This window comes from Clarias gariepinus, chromosome 7, assembly GCF_024256425.1.
Source record: "Clarias gariepinus isolate MV-2021 ecotype Netherlands chromosome 7, CGAR_prim_01v2, whole genome shotgun sequence".
Lineage (NCBI taxonomy): Eukaryota > Metazoa > Chordata > Actinopteri > Siluriformes > Clariidae > Clarias > Clarias gariepinus.
This window is the reverse complement of record NC_071106.1, coordinates 35190745-35212687: the sequence shown is the minus strand read 5'-3', so window position 1 is coordinate 35212687 and position 21943 is coordinate 35190745. Positions and strand designations below refer to the sequence as shown.

Here is a 21943-nt window from a genome sequence, read left to right as displayed (position 1 = left end):
CTAAATGTCCACCTCATACATGATTGTTGTTCGCAGACATTTTGTACAGTCTTCTATTAAACGTTTGCATCATTCCCATGTTTTACTGCGGCTAAGAGTCTCATCAGCGTACTGTGCTTGAAATCTTCTGTAAATGTCGATCGGTTTTACACCTTCATTCACAAAAAAAAAATCACCCAAGTCAGGATTTGACTTGAACGCCTCCTGATAGGATATTAAGTTAATTTAATGGTATACCCTGAAATAACTGAGTTGTCATGGGTTTCAATATTTGCATATTTTGCCCGCTATATAAAACACCTTGCATGATGAATACTCATGTAATCGTAACAAGTGCTCACAGTGGAGCTGCCAAGCCTAGAAATGATCTGCTCGCACCAAACAGACAGCACCTTCTGTTTGTGAACAGTTCATGAACAACGCAGCAGTTTGCAAACACCTGACTGACTCATCGGGGAGGAAACAGAGATGCAGCAACATGTTGACTGATTCACCTTCCAACATGTTGCTAAAACCTGTTGTTGGTCATTGTTAGTGAATGATTAATTAGCGTTTTAAGATCCCATATGAAGGGACATTTCTTTTATTCATATTCTATGTAACTGTGCTAAGCCCTCACTGACACCTGGGGAACTAATAGAACCTCTGGTTAACTTAGATGAAACAAATTTTAACTTTCATAATTCAATAATTATTATCAAAGTATTTTCTGTTTTCCTTTTAAGGAAAAAAAGTGGAACAATTGGTTGCAACTATGTATACAAAGTCTATATATGCATTTTTAGAATATATAATTACATAAACAGGAAGTGTAACCCATCGCATTTCTGTTACCCCAGCTCATTCAACAATTTTATAGGATTTCTTTGCGGGGGAAGCTGGTGCATCTTCCTATTAAATACATAGCAGAATTTTGTGTTTTTAGCATAAAATTATAAAATACGAAGTGCTTGTAATGATTTTTTTTTTTCATGAATGATGATGTAAAACCAATTTACGTTACAGGAACTCGGCTGGGAGTTATTGCCATATCCTCGCTCTAAGGGCTTTCCACATGTTTGGGCCATTAAAGGAGTTCCTGGGAGGCCAGCGTTTCAGGCAGGAAGCAGGCAGTGCGATCATGGCTCCGGCGTACTGAGAAACTTTCGACCTCGATGGTATCTAAGCACCAGTGAAACACTAAGTGCATTAGTGTAGCAGGAGATTATATAGAGAAATAAAGTGAGTTTATGCTCTTATAACTGTGTTCTGTTATTCTGCACAATCAAAAGTCCAGGTTTGACTTGAACACCCCTTGTATTTAAAATTAGCTTAACTTTTTTACACAATGATGGTGTAGGGACACCAAAGAGATTCTGATCTATTAATAATAAATACCACATTTGATTGCCACAGGGATTCTAAATATTTAAGAGAAGTGAATGAACAGTGACGGGTAAATTTTGTGGAATAATTTCAAAAAATTTAATTATAATTAACAACCACAATAATAATAATAAAATTTACACAGTGCACTTTTACATGATGTATTTGAAAAATGTACATGGGTTATTTAAAGGATAATTTACAGTGGTACCTCGGCATACGAATTTAATCTGACTTATATATATAATACATATATATATATTATATAATATATGCCTATATATATACAGTATATAGGCATAGTTTGGTTGCTTGTATGCTGAAAATGCATCGTATCCGGAGGCAAATTTATTGCAAAATTTCAACAATTACGGTAAAAATTCTTAGGGCTGGTCATTCCTATTCCGAGGTACCGCTTTTATCAGAAACGGAGTATTTTGGGGGACTCGTTTTACTTTTGTAATCAGATTTGGTGTAAGCTATTATGTATACAGTATCTTTTGAAGCCACTTGAATCATTTTTGTATTATTCATTGTTTAGATAATAAGTTGCACCAAAGGTCTTAAGACTATAGACACAAGCAGAACACGATGCTATAAAGCGAGGTATATATCAGGACAGCATTCAGGCAGTATGATTCACTAATCCTGAGTGTCATTCGATTAGACACAGGGACTTACACATTTTCCTCAGCCAATGGTCCTATCTAATCTCAGGTTTGTTGGTTTTGACTTGATGTTTTTTTAGCTTCTTTGCTCATGCTTTTTTTTCCTTGTGGCAGTGAAGGGCATTTAAGCCATGTAGGATTAAATTTGATAGGTATAACCTTAGTAGTGTGGGCTTTAGGGATTACAAATGCACGGCAGCAGACAGAAAAAACGAAGAAGAAAAAACACGGGAAAGTGAAGGGGGGGGGGGGTTGAAGGACACATTATTTAATTCTTTTTTTTCCCTCCTGGCCCTGGATGTCAGTTTACTTATCATTGTCGAGACATCAGAGTCTCTCCCTGCATTGGAGAGATGGGTCAAGCTCAGGTCCAGGATTATCTTTCACAAATCTTTTGCCTTTATCAATTTGCCAAGGACTCATGATCCAAAGGCATCCGATTGGCCACATTCCCAGGTGGGGAAAACAAAAACAAAAGAGAAACCTAACCCTGTTTAACAACAGCTGTCTAACCCTTTACTCCAACTTCTCTTCTGCCTTTCAACTCCGTCCCTATCTGTTCTGTTCAGTGTTTCTCTCTGCAATGCACAGCGTTTATGAGGCCCAAAGCGCTAATTTATATTCCCAGTCATGGCATTACCCACACTGCATTACAACGTACCGCTGTAACCGTGAGCATAATGGTACTGTTCACCCCGTGGGCCATTTGAATATGCAGTAAATTTGTGTGATAAAGTGCTCTGAAAATTGCTTCTACCTGAAGAGGGCGTCATTGGGGCAGCCACCAGGCCGTTGACGTTGAAAGCTGCCATTTGCTGCATCTGAGCGGCTGCAATGGCCGCCATGGGGTTGAGATAGGAGCCCTGTGTGGCAGCCATGAGCGCCGCCTGCTGCTGCATCATCTGCTATAAAAAAACAAGGAACAAAAGGATGACGTAAATAACAATATGAGAGTTATTAGCGTTTAAACTTTGGGAAACCTGTTCAGCACAAGGCACTCATGCACACAGTAAAGGCAGTTTGGGGGCAGCCTACTCTGCATGTCTTTAAAGGAAACCGGAGTACCCAAATGTTACCCAGCGAGCAGGGGGAGAACATGCGAACCCCCAACACACACACAAACCCAAAAGACTGGAATCAAACCATTGGTTGTGGAGGTGTAAAGCCACAATGCTAACCACTATGCCATGGTGCTGCCTGCAGTCTTACTTCTTCCTTTGCAGGTTTTATGCATTTTTTTAATGCAAGTGAAAATTTTACAACTCAAGTGAAAATTTTGAAAAGTGAAAAAACAAAATCTCTCCCTTGCTAATTCCCACTCGATAACTTAAGGCAAGGACAAGCCTGAAGGAGATCGAGGCAAAGTCAAAACAAAGTCCAAATAAAAGTAAAACCGAGTCACAAAACAAACTGAAAACCAAATCCTTTTATATAGCTTAAACCATTACTTCAATTACTGTACATATACACTATAAAAGACCAAACTGGCGGATTATATTTACAGTTACTGTCCAGTAAAGGTCTGATGTAGGAATATAATTGGGTTTCCAATAGACGACATACTTAAGTATTTATCATGTATTTGTACTTTATTAGAATATTTTCGATATGTGATCCCTTTTACTTCTACTCAGTACATTTTTATGAAAAACCCTGTACTTTTACTCACTACATTTTAAAGAAACACTTTTTTATGTGCATTGATTTCATCATCTTAACATAAGCTTGGTTTACGTTCAGGCTTCCGTTAGAAACCAGCTGTCTAAGCTACTGAAGGTAATAGAAGACACTACGAATGCTACACACCATTTGTTTAGTGAATGTAAAATCTTGTCGCTATCAATCTGCAACATCATCCGCCTCGATTGTCTTTAAATATTAAAAAATACGGTTTATCAATAACTCAATCAGATAGATTTCCAGAAAAATGTGTTTATTTGTACTCTTACTTGAGTATTGAGTTTTGCACCTCTGAAGACAACACAAATATTATTTTACAAAGTTAAGACCAAGAACATACAGTAGTTACTGAGACCAATGTCCAGGACTAAGGGATTTGATCGACTAATAATCAATGCAACTAAATGCAAAACATCTTAGCACTGCGCTTGAGTCCTACAACTGGAGTTCTGACTGTTCTCCTGGTGTTCGTGAGGGTTGTCTCCAGTTTCTATAGTTTCTTTAGTTTTCCACCATTGACATTCTTGAATGTCTGAAAGGACTTGAGAACCTTTAGATTTTTTTAATACACAGCAGCCTTTCAAATTTTCATATATTACTCACTCACTCTCATTCATTCTCTATACCGCTTGTCCTGGAAAGGGTTGAAGGAGGCCTGGAGCCTATCTCAGGGCACTAGACGAGGTGACCCTGCACAGGGTGCCAATCCATCACATGACACAACAACCACACACTTAATTAGTCACACACTATGGGCAATTTGGAAACACCAATCAGCCCAATCTTTATGTCTGTGGACTTTGGGAGGGAACTGTACCCATAGGAAACCCACCAAGCCTAGGGGAAACATTCGAACTCCATGCACACAGACCCGATGGTGGGAATTAAACCCTCAATTCTGGAGATATGACCAACAATGATAACCACTGCGCCACCATGTCACAGTTATTGATTACAATATACACGATATTGGCAAAAATATTCACTTGCCCGCCTTCAAATGCATATGAACTTGAGTGACATCCAATTTTTAATCCATAGGAGCTTTGGAGCTTTAACAGCTTCAACTCTTCTAGGAAGGCTTTCCACAAGGTTTAGAGGTGTGTTAATGTTTATTGTTCAAAACGTGTTGGTATGCTGAAGCATAAAGAGTTCACTTACACTGGAAGTAAGAAGCCAAGCCCAACTCCTGAAAAACAACCCCACACCAGTTTCAACATGACCAGTCCACAAAGCAAGGTCCATAAAGCCATGGATAAGTAAAGTTTGGTGTAAAAGAACTTGACTGGCCTACATAGAGTCCTGATCTCAACCCACCAGAAACCTTTGGGTTGAATTAGAGCAGACCATCTCGTCCAACATCAGCATCATAGATGCGCCTCTGGAAGAATGGTCACACACTCCTAAACCTTGTGGAGAGACTTCCCAGTAGACTTAAAGCTAATATAGCTGCAAAGGGTGAGCCATCACCATATTATACCTTACGGATTAAGAATTTAATGTTACTTACAGTAAGTTCATATGCGTGTGAAGGCAGGCGAGAGAATACTTTTGTCAGTAATATAGTGTACTGTATATACTGTATCTAGCTTGTTATAAGTTTCCTGTATTGATGTCTGAGCATGCATTTAGACCTCTGATTCAGAAATACCACTCTCTTAGTATAACGTCCAGAGAAAAATCCACAGGGAAACATCTTGTTCATGTTCTCAGAGTTTCCTTTGTGTGGCCTAACTGAGCTCATGAATATCTACTTGTTCCCTTATGGATTTAAACCTGCAGAATTTCCAGCTGCGTCTTTGCTCTGCTCGGCTGTTCTCCGCTAAGCATCTATAACGAGCTGTGTGTCGGCAGCGTGGGCACAGACAGCATCTGCTAGCCAGAGTCTGTTATCGGTCAAAGCTTCAGTGCTAACGCTGCCGTCTCCAAACATACGGAGACTTGAGCAGGGGTGGAAATATACACAGTAATGATTTCACTCCTGGGAGTTAAGAGACAGTTTAGTGTTTGGGAAGAAGAAAGTTATATACAGCCGCGATCAGATTTTTTCGCCTGGCTTTAATCCCGAAAGTACCTCAGGTTGACGTGTAAATTCATTACAATCGGTCTATGTATTATTACTGTGTTTAGGCATGAGAAAGGTATTTTTAGAGTAACTACAGTGGTATCCACTAAGTGCGTATATAAGTTAGTAAGTGATTAATTAGCTCTAGTTTTTGGCTCTTTAATTAGGAATGGCTGTCCCACTGACCTAAAACATACATTTTGAATAAAACACAGGTTAACGCATAGATCAGCTCTTACAGCGTGGGTGTAGGCTCCGTAGGCCCCGAACTGGATAGTCATGGGGCTGAAGATGCCAAGTTGGCCTGCCATCTGGTGCATCCTGCGTAGGGTCCGTTCTTTATCCGTGTCGGCAAACTTCACTACCAGGCTGGAGGACGCACCCTGGGAACATCACAAACAGCAGCACACATACAACCATATCAGGCAGGACTAAAGAAATTTCTCGCATGAACTTGAAACTCTTTTTTTTATTTATTTTTATTGTTAGTAAGTATGGGTTTTGGGACAATATCTTACTCAGAACAGCATTTCACACTTTTACTCACCCACTCGTCTATACTACTTTATCCTGCATACAAGGTTGCGGGGGTGGCCTGGAGCCTATCCCTGGAGACTTAGGGCACTAGGCGAGATACACCCTGGACAGGATGCCAATCCATCGCAGGGCACAAACACATATGGGGAATGTTGATTAACCTACCCTGCACATCTTTGGACTGTGGGAGGAAACCAGAGTACCCAGAGGAAACCTATCTAGACTTCTAGAAGGTAATCGAACCGGACCCTGTCCAAGTCCAGGGAGACAATGCTAACCACTAACCCACCGCCTTCACCGTTTTACATTTAAATAATTTAATTAGTTGAACCATTTTCCTCCAGTTTCCTCCCACAGTCCAAAGACATGCATGGTAGGAAAATTGGTGGTTACAATTTGTCTTGTAGTGACTGTGTAAGTGTGTGTGTGCTTGTGTCCTACGATGGATGGATTGGCCACCCAACCAGTGTGTACCATGCCTCGTGGCCCAATTTCCCTAGGCTGGGCCTCAGGCTTCTGTAACTCTATACAGGATGAGCATTTTGCTCTTTATATCCGAGGGCTTGTCACATCCGATTTGATCCTAGCACAGGTTTTTTACACTAGTTGACCTTTCTATTGGCTTGGGAACGCCACTTCAAGCAGTGGTATGAGGCATGCCCAAGGGTGGAGGGGCTTGAACCCCTGACTCTCCAATAAGACACCATGTGCAAGAACTGCCCCTGGAATGCAACTAGCATTACATCGTTTAAATTGGGAGGTAAGCAAGTTAAAGGGTAGCCTAAGGAGAACAATCTCGAAGTTATTCATGTTTATTTTTTTATGTTTACGTTCAAAGTTTTAGTTAGTTGGGCGTTTTCAGAATTCAGCCATTGATCCAGATAGTTTTCTTTTTTTTTTTTTAAATCTGTAATTTTTAACCCCCATAAATTTTACAGTTTAAGGCTTAACAAAATAAACTTAATCTACAATAGCTTTGAAAATTTTAGTACTAATATGTGGAAATACTGTAAACAAACAACACGATCAATAATAAACAAATAATAAATTGTATGATATTGCTACTCTTTGCCATTCATAGTGTTATCACTGGTAGTGCCACATAGCTCAGGCCTCTCGTGCAGACGCTGTTAGACCAGCGTTAAGAGAAATGTCCACATGAAAGCGCTCCGCAGCCCGGCCCTGCACCAAGCGCTTTAATTGGGCCCTCGGGTTGCCATAAGGAAAAATGATGGGTGCTGGCAATAAGCTGATGAGCTGTATGAGTGATGGCTGTGTGTGAAGGCTCGAGGCTCTGGCTGTGTGTACTGGAGAGAAGTGTGAAGATCACGGTAGGCTTCAGGAAGCTTTCCAACACGTCAGTGGATACGGCTACAGCCTAATTACATCTGCTTCTAAGAGGAACATGAGCTGTTGAATACTGGCAGAAGTATTTGTGGAAAATATCGCAGAGGATTGATGACAACACTCCCTGGTTTGCATCGAGTTAATTTGAAGGACGATGAACAGAGACAGGTCCTTGTGTGTGATGTAGAGAGAGTTGAAAGGCTGACGCTTGCACGCACACGCCCTACAAAAGTTCCACCATTGTAATATTTAATATATCTTATGTGGGGTTTAGGGTTTGCGTTTAATATTTCTAAACAATATTCACACTTTTTATTTCAAATTTATTTGACCAGATTTTGATACCAGATGTGAAGTTACATAGTTGGTAATCTTTACTGTTAAAACAATTAAATGTGTTAACTAAGTTTATATATAAAACACATAAAGACTCACAAAGACAAAGCACATTTAACAAAAAAAAGTTCTTTTTTCTATTTATTTACGCCAATCTTTAACATTGTGGAACATCCACAAATTAAGTCAGTTCCCATCATTATTTTTCCAATAGTCACTCTTTCTACAGCCTCTCTTCCTCTCTCACATTACGAAGCAAATGACTCTTCTATATTTATGACGGTGTAAAACTGTTACAAAGCGCTGGCACTGGAGACCCCTTCCATAAATGTTGGATAAACATCTGCCTACAGAAGAAACCTCCCACTATCCATTACTGGTAAATATCAACTTTATTTATTTAAATAAGTGAGTGTATTATTAAACTTTTATTACGTATATTAAAAGTCCAATGTTATAATATTTTTCTCCAACACTCTTTCTCCTTAGTAATTGCTTATACAGTAAGTCATTCTGAATTGTATCCAAACTATCTATGTTGTTTGTTTCCAGCTAACACAAAGTTAACTATCTTCTAACACAAGGCTGAATCCCAAATCCCTGACCAACTCCTGGCACTACTTGGTGTGCGGAACAAAGGATTGCAGATTACAGACTTTCCATTTACCGCTATTTGGCATTCAACCCCAAAACCCCAGAAGTTTGCTGATATTTTACAGCGGGAAAAGTGAAAATATGAAGTTAAGAGAAACTGCGCGGTACATAGTGGAACTGTTGTATTAAAGCAATATCACACGTTATAATGAATATCTTCACGGCTGTGTCTTTGTTACTCGGGCTGCACCCTCATGCCTACGACCACATCCCAGAAATGGTGATGTTCAGCACAACGGCATGACCTTTCGTGTGATATTGCTTTATACGAGGAAAAATGTGTGAATTTTAATCGGGGATCATAGAACGATTTGGAACAATTTTTTGAGAACAGGTGCTAGATTTTTTTCTAAACATTAAATTTGACAATATGCAATTCATCCTAAAAATTAGGGGAATGTGTGAATTAATATGAAATGAATTAATTTCATTAATTAACAAAATTGCCTTTAAAGTGAGTGCAAAAATTTATAAGCAAACAAGTGTTTATAGCTTCGGCAACATTTGACTCTAAACCGTGCACAAACAATTTTTTTTGGTGCAGAGATTGCAAAAAAAAAAAAAAAAAACAGGAGATAAAAATCTGGTATTGTGTCACATATACACAAGTTCTGGGGGGCCTGGAGCCTATCCCATGAGACTTACTGTAGGGCATGAAGCAGGATACACCATGGATGTAGGGCATACACACATTCACACACTACCGGCAATTAGTCTAATCTGCATGATTTTGGACTGTGGGAGGAAACCAGAGTACCCAGAGGAAACCATGCACGCAAACCCAACTCGGGAATCAAACCCAGACCTTGGTGACGCAAGGCGACAGTGTTAACCAATAAGCCGCCATGCCACCATAGTCTGATGTCTTCACCTAAGTTTGTCTGTAATAGAACTAATGTATAACGTGTAGTTGTTACATCAGTGAAATCACTTTTGCCTCACTGATGTTGCAATCATGTTGTTTTAGATTGTGTAGCTTTACGATGCACCCCTTAGCAGAAGTGCATTTTTTTTTACCCAGTCAGAATACAGGAAATAGAATTTCCCTGGAATGATTTTTTTTTTCCAAAATATATCTCTAAAATGAGGTCATATTAGGGGGAAACTCGAATGGCTTGCTTAAGTATCGAACAATACAAAAATTAATATAGACAAATTTAAAAAAAAGGACAAGAAACAAGGATATTTTAGAAAATTAAACAACACCTTCTGGCCAATCAGATTCACTAATCTACCTGAAGTGTGTTACTGTATAGACAAGGTTCAGACACATGGAGTCTTGGATTTTAAAAGTGTTTAACTTTGTAAGAAAGTAAACCGAAAGTTGCTGACAGTGCGTGTGTGTGTGCGTGTGTGTGTGTGACAGAATGTGATAGGAAACCTGTTAAGTTGTGGCCTGCGCTGCTATGTTGGAAAGCTCAAGTGTAAACATTTTTAAACTTGATGGCATATATATATATATATATATATATATATATATATATATATATATAAAGAAGACAGCGCTGTGAAGCGCGAGGCTCCAGGCCAGCTTTGCTTATGAACCTCAGCTGTGCAGTGGCTCTGTGGCAGCTGTGTGTGAGCTTCGGCAGGTTTCATATCACATCCTGTCACACACTCCTTGGCCCGCAGGGACCCATCTGCTGTGCTGCCCGGGACGCCGTTTCAATTAGTCGAATCGATTCTGCGCAGAGCTGGAGTAGAGCGGTGCTATTTTGTCCTTTCTAATTTCATTTCATTCCACCTCCTGACCTTTTCCCCGTTCGCTCCAAACCAACGACCCCCCTCACCCCCCCCCCCCCCACCGATGGAGAGACCAGACTGTCGGATTTAATGAGGTCGACGCTTAGCAAACATATCCCCCTCCAGCTCCAAACACTCTCTCCTGGAGTTTTTCCTCTCCCTCTCTCTTTTCTACACCTTCTGCTACTTCCTCTAACCGTCGCTATCATTTTTTCTCTCTCCTGTAGCAGGGAGGTCTGGCATTTAGATCACATTCACGCTTGGTGTATCTGCGTGTCCACTTATTTATTTATCATCTCGTGAAGAATGCATCGAGTTGGCACACAGCCAGAGCGGGGACATGGCTCGCATCCAGGCGGCGTGAGCCAGAATTAGAGACAGAGAGCGAGACGGAGACGGAAAGAGGAAGAAAAAGATAGAAGGAGGTAGGGAGTGAAATTGATAGAGACAAAGAGACATGAAGAAAGAAAATGAGAGAGTGAGGTGAAGAGAACTATAGATAGAAAGCGAGACTAAGAGAAAAAGGGAATATATAGAAATATACAGAGACGGAAGGAAGAGACAAAGAGATGAAGACAAAGTGAGAGAACAGAGGATAGAAAAGTGATAGACAGGCAAAGAGAGACAAAGAGGACATGGACAATTAAAAAGAGAAAAATGTGAGTGACAGTTGGACGGAGAGAGATACAGGGAAAGAGAGATTGAGATACAGAGAAAAGGCTAGACAGAGGGAGAGACGTCTGCGACTGAGACAGACACAGTGAGGGAGATTGAGTAAAAAAGAATGGGTAGACAGACAAGCTTGAAGGAAAGGTAGAAAAAGAGTCAGAAAGAGAAATAGAGTAAAAGTAAGACAGACGGAGAAAGACATATTAAGAGACAACAGAAGCAAAAAGAAATACCAAGAAAAAGAGACATGAGATATAAAGACAGTAACATAACGATCTAAAGAACGAGACAGAGAGGAAGACAGAGTGACAGACAGAGAAGGACAGTGAATGAGACCGAAAGAAAGACAGACAGAAAGAAAGTAAAAGAGCCGGAGATTGACAGGTCTGTAGAGAAGGTGAAACAAAGAGCAAGGCACAGAGAAACTGAGCAAGAATTAAAGTGAAAAGATGACTAACAAAATGAATAAAAGATGGTGAATAAAGGAAGGTGAAAGGCAGAAAGAGCTCGAGAGAGACAGAAGAAATGAGAGGTGGACAGAGAGAGAAAGAGGACAAAGTCGAATAAGAATACATCTCAAGAATATGTGCATTATTATGACAAAAGTGAAGAGAGAGAGAGAAAGAAATGGAAGTATATTAACTGTTTATCAATGTTTAAAATCATACATACTATAAATATACTTCTTATTATATCATATCATATCATATTATATCATATATGTCTTGAGAGATATGAAACGAGAAGCTTATATTTGTTCACACAAAGGTTGAAGCAGAAACTAAAGTCCTGCTCGGTCGCGGAGAGACGGATGATGTAGCGACGCCGCGACGTGGTGACGTGGCGGCAGGCGTCACAAGCTCACAGCAGGAGAGTGACACGTTATTCACCCTTTCCCCGACTGAAAGCCATATCCTCACAAACAAATACAATAATCACTGTTGGGGCTGTCTCCCCTGTCCTGATCGAAAAATGAATTCGGCGAATTTGATAAGCTGCAACGGGGAGCCGTCATTTCTGGCAGGTCCGACCGAGGCATTTGTCACGAGTTCAAGAAACTAATCCCATTTCGAAGAGAACACGCCACACTCGTGATGAGCACCGATATTGGATTTTGCATGGGCCAGAGAGATGTAAAGAAGAGGAAGAGGAACAAAACAATAACTCAAAGTATAATTGAAGGATTAGATCGGGGTTAGGAAAGAAGACACGTCGCCGACGTTCTGTCACATCGCTTGCTTCGGTGTGGAATAAAAAAAAAAAAAGAAAAAGAAAAAGAGAGAGGTCTTCTTTCAAGGTGCGATAGTTATTTGACGTCGCTTACTCTCACTACGCCAACATGACGCTGACTGTCGTGACAAATATAAATAAAAAGCTTTCTCCACTTTTCTCAAATAGGACGAAACACTTAATCTGTCACAGCGGAGTTCAAACCAGCTACATCGCAGGATATGAGATTTATTCATGGCTATATTTTTACAGCAGGACTGAAAAAATTGTTTATTCATGGACTGGTAGCATAAACATCAGTCACTGTCGCTTATAAAAAGCAACACACATGCACCCAGAAATGAACACACACAAACACACACACAGACACAGAGAAGTCTGGGTTTTAATCTGATAGCAGAGGTGTTACAGAAGGGCAAAAATAATGGATTCAATTCAAATATTTGTCTCATATTTCCAAGATTATTCGATTTTGAACTTCGAGTTTTACCCTAATGGCGCTCCTAAAAATAAAGTCATTTCACTTTTTTCTTGCTACAAGAAAACAACCCCAGAGACATAGACAGTTCCAGTGCACAGATTATTAAACAGCAAATGCGCTTTGACAAAAAGAGAGCACTTAGTTAGTAATGTATACATATATAAGTAATTTATACATTATTTGGCAGCATTTCTAGAATAATGCTTATATAATTACAGGTTTAAATACCTTGCTGTGTTGACTGAAATTTGCATCGATCATATATTCCGTGAGCGCTTGTGCTAGCCTGTTATCACGGTAAGGGGGAAGGTACAGTAAATTTACTTTGTTACTGTACTTAAGTACATATTTTATGTTTTTCAGCCTTACTTGAGCTCATACAATCCCTGTACTTTTAATCTTTAATTAAATTTGGAGGTGTGCACTTTTGTACTTTTACTCAAGTACATACAGTATTTTAAATGGGGGACTTTTACTTTTACTTTAACATTTACCGTAGACAGTCTCAAATTTTCCTCAAGTACAGAATTTGCGTTGGTGGCACTGTAGCTTTGTACCTCTCCGCGGATCTTTATACATGGAGTTTGCATGCTCTCCCTGTGCTTGGTGGGTTTCCTCTGGGTACTCCAGTCTCCTCCCACAGTCCAAAGACTCACAGATTAGGTCAATTAGCATTCCCAAATTTCATGTAGGTTGTAAACGAGTGTGTGCGTCCTGTCCAAGGTGCCAATTAGTGCCCAGATAAGCTGCAGGCCTCCCACGACCCGGACAAGATAAGCAGTGTGGAAAATGACTGAATGAATAAAGGATTTGTGCACTTTGCCCACCACTGACCAGTGTAGCAACAAGTTATTACTTCAGTAATGATGGTGTTTGGAAAAGAGATTTAAGAAATCGGGTAACAGTATAGGAAGAATGTCATTGTACAGGGGGAACATGTTGTTTTACTGTGCATATGACAATAAAAGTTAAAACATATATTCAGCACCATGGTCAGCTCCACCTTATGGACAGAAGGGTGCCTTAACTCACTGTGGCTGAATACAGCAAAGCACCTACCAACACCAGAGAGGTGAGTGAAAAGTGCTACATCCTTGACTCACAGTCCTTCTTTTCTGCCCTCTCTTTTACAGATGCAAGGAAGCCTTCAACCTGGAACAACGGGCCAAGAACTACCCAAGACCGACTGCTGCTATTCCGTGAGGTCTCCAAGCTTCCTTCTCAACTGATCCTCAATGAGCAACTTTCCCTAAACACTGCAATTTTTCCTGTGTTTCATAAAGATTTTTTTTTTGCTAAACACTTTACATATATCACACTATGCCAAGTGTATGTCACATTCTGCACAACATATTTTAACCCCACCTACCTCTATTTCTATGCTACAGTGGGGGGAAATAAGTATTCGATCCCCTACAGATTTTCTAAGTTTGCCCACTTACAAAGAAATTAAGGGTCTATAATTGTTATCATAGGTTTATGGTAAAGTATCGAGACAGAATATTAACTAAAAATCCTAAAAAAGCACATGATACAAATGTTAGAATTTTTTTTTTTAAACATATTGAGCTACTGTGAAGTGTTTGTGCTTTTACAGAAATATGATTACAATTTAAATTCAGACCCATGAAACTTTGCTTTTTGTCTCCGAAAACAATCAGACTTTTAAACTTCAATATGGTAAATTTTTATACCCTAGCGCCCTGTGCAGGGTGTATTCCTGCCTGGAGACCAGGAAGAAGCAATTACTGAAGATGAATGACTGAATATTTTGGAATAAAACATGTAAATATCATGCAACAAAAAACCCTATTTATAGCATTAAATCATTTCAGCCTGAAATAACCCCTGCTTTATTAAATGCACCGCTTTCACAATACACCTTGTCCTTTGTTTGTTCTTGCTGTTTTATTTATCTCAAGAATTTTCTTCACTGTGGAATTCATGCAGATTAATACAGCTCTCCTAACAACCCTTTCTGAAGCGAAACTAATTTGCACACATTCCAACGAGCTGAAATTATTTGCAGTAAGACAGGGGATGCCAATAATTTATGCAAGAGTAGTGCCGTGCAGTGTGAGAGCTTAAAACATACTGCAATATGGCTTGTGATATTTTTACCGTCACATCGGGTCTCAATGGTGCCTGTCATCACTTCAGTGATGCACGTCAACACAATCTCTCATAACCGCTGCCCGTGGGCCAGACGCCTCCCACAGACATACCACCTGCATGCACTGAACACTCGAAAATTCTCTCTACATTTCAACACTTTCTGGCTAATAAATTTCAGATGGAGATGTCCATGATGTGTCATCCTACCCTGAGGTCGGAGGTGGCCCGATCCTTAAAACGGTGCGAGGACAATGACCACATTCTCCAAAACTGGGCAGATTTTTATAAAAATTCCCTGTTAGAATCAGCTCATAATTCCTGAGTAGGCACATCAGCAGCTTGCTTTAGTGTGACCTAAATATCACCATCATCCTCATCAAAAAGTTTCAGCAGAGAAACTACAGAGGAAACTGAAGAGATACAGATTAAAGAGGCTGCTGCTGATACAGTTCTACTTCGCAATCATTCAAAGCATCCTGACATTCTCCGTCACTGTCTGGTACAGCAATACTGACTCACACACTAAGAGCAAACGTCAACAGATTGTGGAGAAAAACAGTCAGGCATGATCTTCCATCAGCGCAATCTCTGTACATCAAATACATCACAGTTTTAAAAATGTACTCTGAACCCACCCACACCAGCACATTTTATATTCCAGCTCCTTCCCTCTGGCAAAAGTTGCAGATTCTTGGTGACTGAAACAAGCCACTTCTTTTCGTTCTGCTGTCAGAGAACTCATAACTGCTCTTCAAAAGCTGCTGGTTATTTTTGTTTTGCACAGTCTATAGTGTGCTAAAGTGATGTGGATGCAACTAAATAAGCTAGCTTTAAAATATCTGATTCATTTGGTCATTTTCCTTACCGCTTATCCTGTGTGACCCAGAACCTTTATCTGGGAGCTCAGGGCACAAGGCGGGGTACAACTGGGATGGGATGCCACCCCATTTTTACTTTCTCATCTCTATATCGCCCATCATGGGTCATGGGAAGTCTGCAGCCTATCTCTGTCTATGGTACACCCAGTGTACACACTGGACGGGTTGCAAATCCATCACCCACTCACTCACACACTATGGGCAATTTGGAAACACCTATTAGCCTAACCTGTATGTCTTTGCACTGGAATACCCAGAGAAAACCCACCAAGCAGAGCTAAGGAAGGGATCAAACCCCAACCCTTGAGGTGTGAGGTACTGTAGAGTGCTAGCCACTACACCATTAATACTGTCAGTTATAGGCTATAGGCAATTGGAAATGCTAATCAATCGATTGTAATAGGAAACTAGAGTACACGGTGGAAACCCATAAAGCATAAGTATAACATGCATGTTGGGGCAGTTGAAGCCGGGGGGTTAAGGCTCTGGGTTACTGATAGATGGTCATTGGTTTAAGCCACAGCTCAACAAAGTTGCCACTTTTGAGTCCTTGAGCAAGCAATCCTGTCTGACCATGCACTCTGACCCAGCTTCTTAATAAGCGAAGAAAATTATTTATCTGTACTAAACTGTATATGTGACAAACCAGTGGCGAGGTTTAAACCTCCAATCCCGGATGTGCCAGAGAACTATATACATTATACTGCTGAATCACTATGTCATTTTAAATACATCATATGTACATGGAATAAAGCAAAACCACTGGGATTCTCAACCTGATCTATGTGAAGATTCTCAGTCCTCCAGGTGAGGTTATCTGAAAGTTGAGTCATGTCAACTGGATTTCTTTCTTGTTCAGTAGATACATTTCACTACCCATCCAAGTGAGACTAAAAAGCTACTAGATTGTATCTTCTGAACAAGAAAAGAGTCCAGTTGACATGAATCAACCTCCAGATGTTCCACAGCTGTTTTAGTAAGCTAAAGCCAAGTAAACAATCTCACAAAGGGTTCCTGATTAAAGTACATGAGTGATAGTAGACAAAGCTTACACAATACATAAACTTTAACCGGCAGAAATCTCTCAAAAACTGTCTTTGCAACTGGCCATAATGGTTGACTATGCACTATGTTAGGAAACAAGAGAAAAAGAGGAATTACCTAAGAAGGCAGAAGAATTCAGGAAGAACCCTCGCTTCTTCATATAAAATTATTTAAATGAAAATTGCAAATTTTAAAATATGGGAACAAATGTTTTACCTCGACAGGCAGCAATGTGCCCAAATACACAACCTTAAAGGATTGGTTATTTATGTAACAACCTCAGCAGCAACCTCATTTCCCTTCTCATCTGTTCCGTTAAATGTTCTGTTAGATGTTTTTTTATGCTTGAATCATTCATAGGTCACAGTATGGCTTAAAAACTAAACACATTCTTCTGAAACTGCTCAGGTACAGGAACTGGACTAAAACGAGAGGCAAAAAACTGCCAAAAATGAGAACCAAAAAAGTCCTTCAGGAATCCTGGAGCACTATTCCTCATGAAGCTAAATATGGAGAAGTGATGGCTGGGACAGTATTGTTGTTGAAAGAAATTACAGTGGCCCTTTTTTTATGGTGGGTCACTGGAATCATTTTGCCCTCACCTGGTCACACAAGAGACTGATGACAGCGAGACTCTCTTTTGAGTTGTTGCACAATTTAGTTTCTGCTAAGTATTGCAGATGTACACACACTTCCACCGATTGAGATTTATTACTGAGAATTTCCCTGACCCGGCCTCACTCCATAAGTGGTTTTCAATCTGGTGCCCAAATCAGGGCAGAAATTGTGTAGTATTTCATACTGTATGTCCAACATAAGACTTTATACTTATATCATATTTACAGAATAATTCTATAGAACAGAAACTTTTAAAGTTGTCGTAAAAGTTATGAACACACCAAAAAACCCTCAACTCTGAAAGCTCCAGACGTTTTTAGAGTTAAACCACACTTGTAGAACTTTCCCTGTAGAACTCAATGGATGATGAAACTGAAAGCCAACACCCAGCTTGTTCAGTCAGCACTCAGTGATGACTCCAGTCCTGATTTGCTCCATCCCCTGTGCCCTTCTGTGTCTGCATTTGCTCTTTCTGTTCCATTAAATCCTTTCATTATGGCCAAATGTATTTGTGGCCAGGTGATATTTGCGTACGCTAATACGCATGCCAGATGCTCATGTGCCAGCGCTGGCTAAGACCAGTCCTGCAGCTGGCACCGTACCCGTTCTTATCATCCTCTCATCATGGACAAATTCCCCGCTCTCTCTTCGCTCTCACCATTTTGTTTAGCCATTGTTGCGTTGTTGACAACATGTGGCAGAGATACTGAGCAAATGAATAATATTCCCAGCGGTCCCAATGGCTTGGTTGAGTACTCATGACCATCTTGTCTATTAATCTAATTCGGAATTGGACTGGCTGTGAAGGGAACAGGTGTGGAACAAGAGATGGGGTATAGATGACATGGATTATTAACGAGAGCCTGGATGGCTTTAGATTCATTCTCGGTTTGTAACTCGGTCCATATGTCACAGAGGAGAAACACAACATATTCCAGAGGCAGAATAGATTTGCCATGACCTTGTGTAAAGCATATAGTAAAATTATGAATTACAAATTATAGCTTGTGAAGATTTTTTTTGAGAATCCATGCACCACTTTTAAATACATTTTAATTACTAAATATATCATCAGCAAACATTCACCAATCAGCCATAATAATAAAGTGTTCCCCGTTTGCCACCTGGGCAGCTCAGGCCCCTGGAGGTGTGGCTGCACTTGACCTCTGGGAGTGTGCTGTGCTGCCTGGCACCAGGAAGTTGGCAGTGGGTGTTCTGATGCCTCTCTCTCATGCTAAAAATTGACTTTTTTTCAGCGGTTTGTGCTGCATTGGCTTTTCTGTTGGATTGGACCGAACAAGCTGGACTTTGGTTTTCAAGGTGAGCCTTGGGTGCCCATGACCCTGTCACAGGTTTACTAATCAATTTTGTTCAGTTCATATGGCAGTATCTATAGCCACATCCATAGCATACACATTACTGGTCTTGAAATTAACACAGGTTTACATGGTATAACTTGTTTAAAAATTAAATTAGCAATGCTAACCTTGACAGTAATGTGTTTGATTAGTATTTTAAAAAAAATTACAGTAATGCTATGAACATTAAATGTGTATGATACAATGGGGTATCAAAAAGAAGTCAAGGGGACAAATTCGCGATACACAATAGCACAAAAAAGACGGTGAGGGTGCACTTGGTCACAGGTCAGACCTGGTTTGCCTTTTTTACTCGTGGAAATGATGGGCTCTTCCACTGAGAAGACTATTGCTTCATCTCAGTATCGAACCCATACACCCAAGTTTCAGCAGCCTGGGGACAAACTTTGCAGCGACAAGGTTTATGTACAAATCACACGTGAGGATTGCCTGAACTGTTCTGTATGACACACTGACAGTAATGATGTGGATTATTTTGCGATAATCATCATGCACAAGTTGCAAAAGTTGACATTTTCGGGGGATGAGCTCATCGAAGGTGTTTCTGATCTCTTGTCGTCTTCCAGTGAAGTTCGTCGTCTTCCACTAGTGAAACATGCCGAATCATTTCAAATGTCTCTGTTTCACATTCTCTTCTTCTTTTCACATTATTTGTTCTAACTTGCTGTCCATGATGGAATAATCGATGTAGTAGTGCATGTGGACAGAAAAGCACCAGTTGCACAGCTCCCCATGTACACATGATGATGTCTTTTGGCACACTGACTTATGAAGGTTGGTGTTCCCTGTGACTGTGTGTGCAGACTTGTGCTGCAAACTGTTGGCGTGTTACAAAACTAGTGTAAACTTTTTGATACCACCTCATATTGTTTTCACCATGCTGACAAGAAGATTAAATATGAATAGCAGTAAACATAAAAATGCTATGTAATCTGTTCACGCAGGTAGCAGTTTATGCTAGCTGTCACTATATTATGTTTGTAAATATACAAAGTATTTTTACTGGCACAGTAAAGTTACTGGCACATCTGTGGTAAAAGCTGATATTTATGATTTTGTTTCCCCTTAAAACGTTGCTTTACATTGTGGTACCTCTTAGCTAATATACAGTCATCAGCTAGTAATTAAGACAAGGAGATAAAACTACTTTGACTGTTTAAAAAAGAGCATTTCAACAAAATTTCAATCCTCTTTTTAAATACAGTATAAAAGGCAACTTTCACTTCTCTTTTAATTTAAAAATGACGTCTCACAGTTTTGATTTTAAAGTATGTGTTTCATCTTTGACTGTTTTTACATCAACATCTAGGGTTTTTTTTAGGTTTTAACTTTGTTTTAATTCATGTTTTTCTTTAATTGTTTTCCATTTTTTAGCTTAATATTTTTAAAATATTAGCAATTTTTATTTAAAATTTACTATTTTTTAAAGGTTGCCATTTTTATGTTAATGTTTACTTTAAAGGTAACTATTTTAAATAATTTCACATAATTACTCATTAGTGGTTAATTTATTTCTTTAGCTAGTTAGTTAATTTTTATGTTAAGCTTTTATGTTTTTAATTATACGTGTTTTTTAATAACTTTTGATGTATCTTAAATTGATTGCTTACTTAAATATTACCCTTTTTTATTAATTGACTTTATTTAAAGGAAGCTTTGTTTTTTAAAGCTTACTATTTTTTTTATTTTAACCAAGTTTTTTTTTTTAATTGCCCTTCCAGTGCCACCATAAAGATGGGATCAAGTTTGAAAATATGTGGGACTTTAAGTCACATGTTTGAGCTTAATGAAAACATATGAGAAAATCCAGCATTTTATTCTAATAAACATATCGGTAACGGATGAACATTTTCAATGTTTCATAAACGCAGTAACATTGTAAGATATTTATTTAATTAATAGACCAACTAATAGCCATCGTGTATGAATATAATAATTCCCTTCACTTAATTACACTAAAAAATGACCCAAAGGTACACACTTCTGGAGCATTCATTTCTCTTGTCCTTCCTTTATGTACAATGAGAGCCTGTTATAATTCAGATGCTTATCATCAGGATTGAATTGTCTTTGTCTACTTTGCTTTAAATTTGCTTTAAAATTGAAAATTTAGTTAAACTGAAAATCTGGCTTATGTTATGTAGAATGAAGTTATTATCGACTCGGTGATAAACAGTGAAATGACTTTTGAATATTTATGATGTGGCAATTTGTCTGGTAATATGTGAGCAGCTAATTGCATTTGTAACTCATGCATGGTTTTAAACGAAGGCATCGTTCACATTGGCCTTTTACATGCCAGGTAGAGAAGTGCAGAATCATCAGTGAAACCCAATTAGGCATAGAGAGAGAGAGAGAGAGAGAGAGAGAGAGCAGAAAGAGAATTTTCTATCACAGTTTACTTTGTGCATCTTGAAAATCAAAACCCAATATCTCACTGTATATTTAGCAATGTTTATGTGTGTGTGTGTGTGTGTCACACTCACCGGCATGGTCTGGCCACCGTGCAGGCTGTTGATGGCTGCCTGCGCTTCTGCATGGCTGGAAAACTTGACAAAGGCACAGCCTGCATAGAGAGAGAGAGAGAGAGAGAGAGAGAGAGAGAGAGACCGGGTCTTGAAGAGGGCAAACACACTCATTACCATTGTTTTCATGTTATCTGCTTTGTTAATGTATTCTGCCATTCGTGTGTGCGGGGTGCGGCGCGCTGAATAAATCAGTATAATTGTGCTGAATGCATTAGCTGCATGGAGCAACACGTCCTTCTACTAATCTCTCTCTCTCTTTCTCTCACCACACACACACACACACACACACACGCACACCAGATAGACCCTAGACAGCTTCTCCCCCTTGAGAGCCTTGTTTGTGATTATTAATTTGTTTCATATTTACACACGGTGATCTGTGTGCAGTCTTTTATAAGAGAGAGATTATGATGACAGAATCGCAGCAGTATAATCCTTCTCGAAGGCCTGCGATTGGAGTTTTAGGCGGGATGTACATTAGCGCACCTAGCGCGGATATACTTCGCATTGCGCGCCTTTGCTGTTTATCTCACTTTGTCTCGTATCTGATTAAGGAGCAAACAGCATTGGGGTCGTATATTAAAGAACCATGCAGGATTCGTTCAG

At 39.5% G+C, this 21943-nt stretch overlaps 1 protein-coding gene across 5 annotated transcripts in view; it reads right to left on the bottom strand.

Moving 5' to 3' along the window:
- celf6 (CUGBP Elav-like family member 6) overlaps positions 1-21943 on the bottom strand; it is a 182795-nt gene that overhangs the window by 25784 nt on the left and 135068 nt on the right. For 3 of the 5 annotated variants that reach the window (XM_053500309.1, XM_053500312.1, XM_053500311.1), the window contains exons 5-7: positions 21296-21375; positions 6018-6161; positions 2791-2935 (exon numbers count right to left, since the gene is read on the bottom strand). In XM_053500309.1, the coding sequence (XP_053356284.1) occupies positions 2791-2935; positions 6018-6161; positions 21296-21375 (369 nt within the window). Of the gene's footprint in view, positions 1-2790; positions 2939-6017; positions 6162-21295; positions 21376-21943 lie in introns of all 5 variants that reach the window. The other 2 variants (XM_053500308.1, XM_053500310.1) reach the window with 1 other exon arrangement.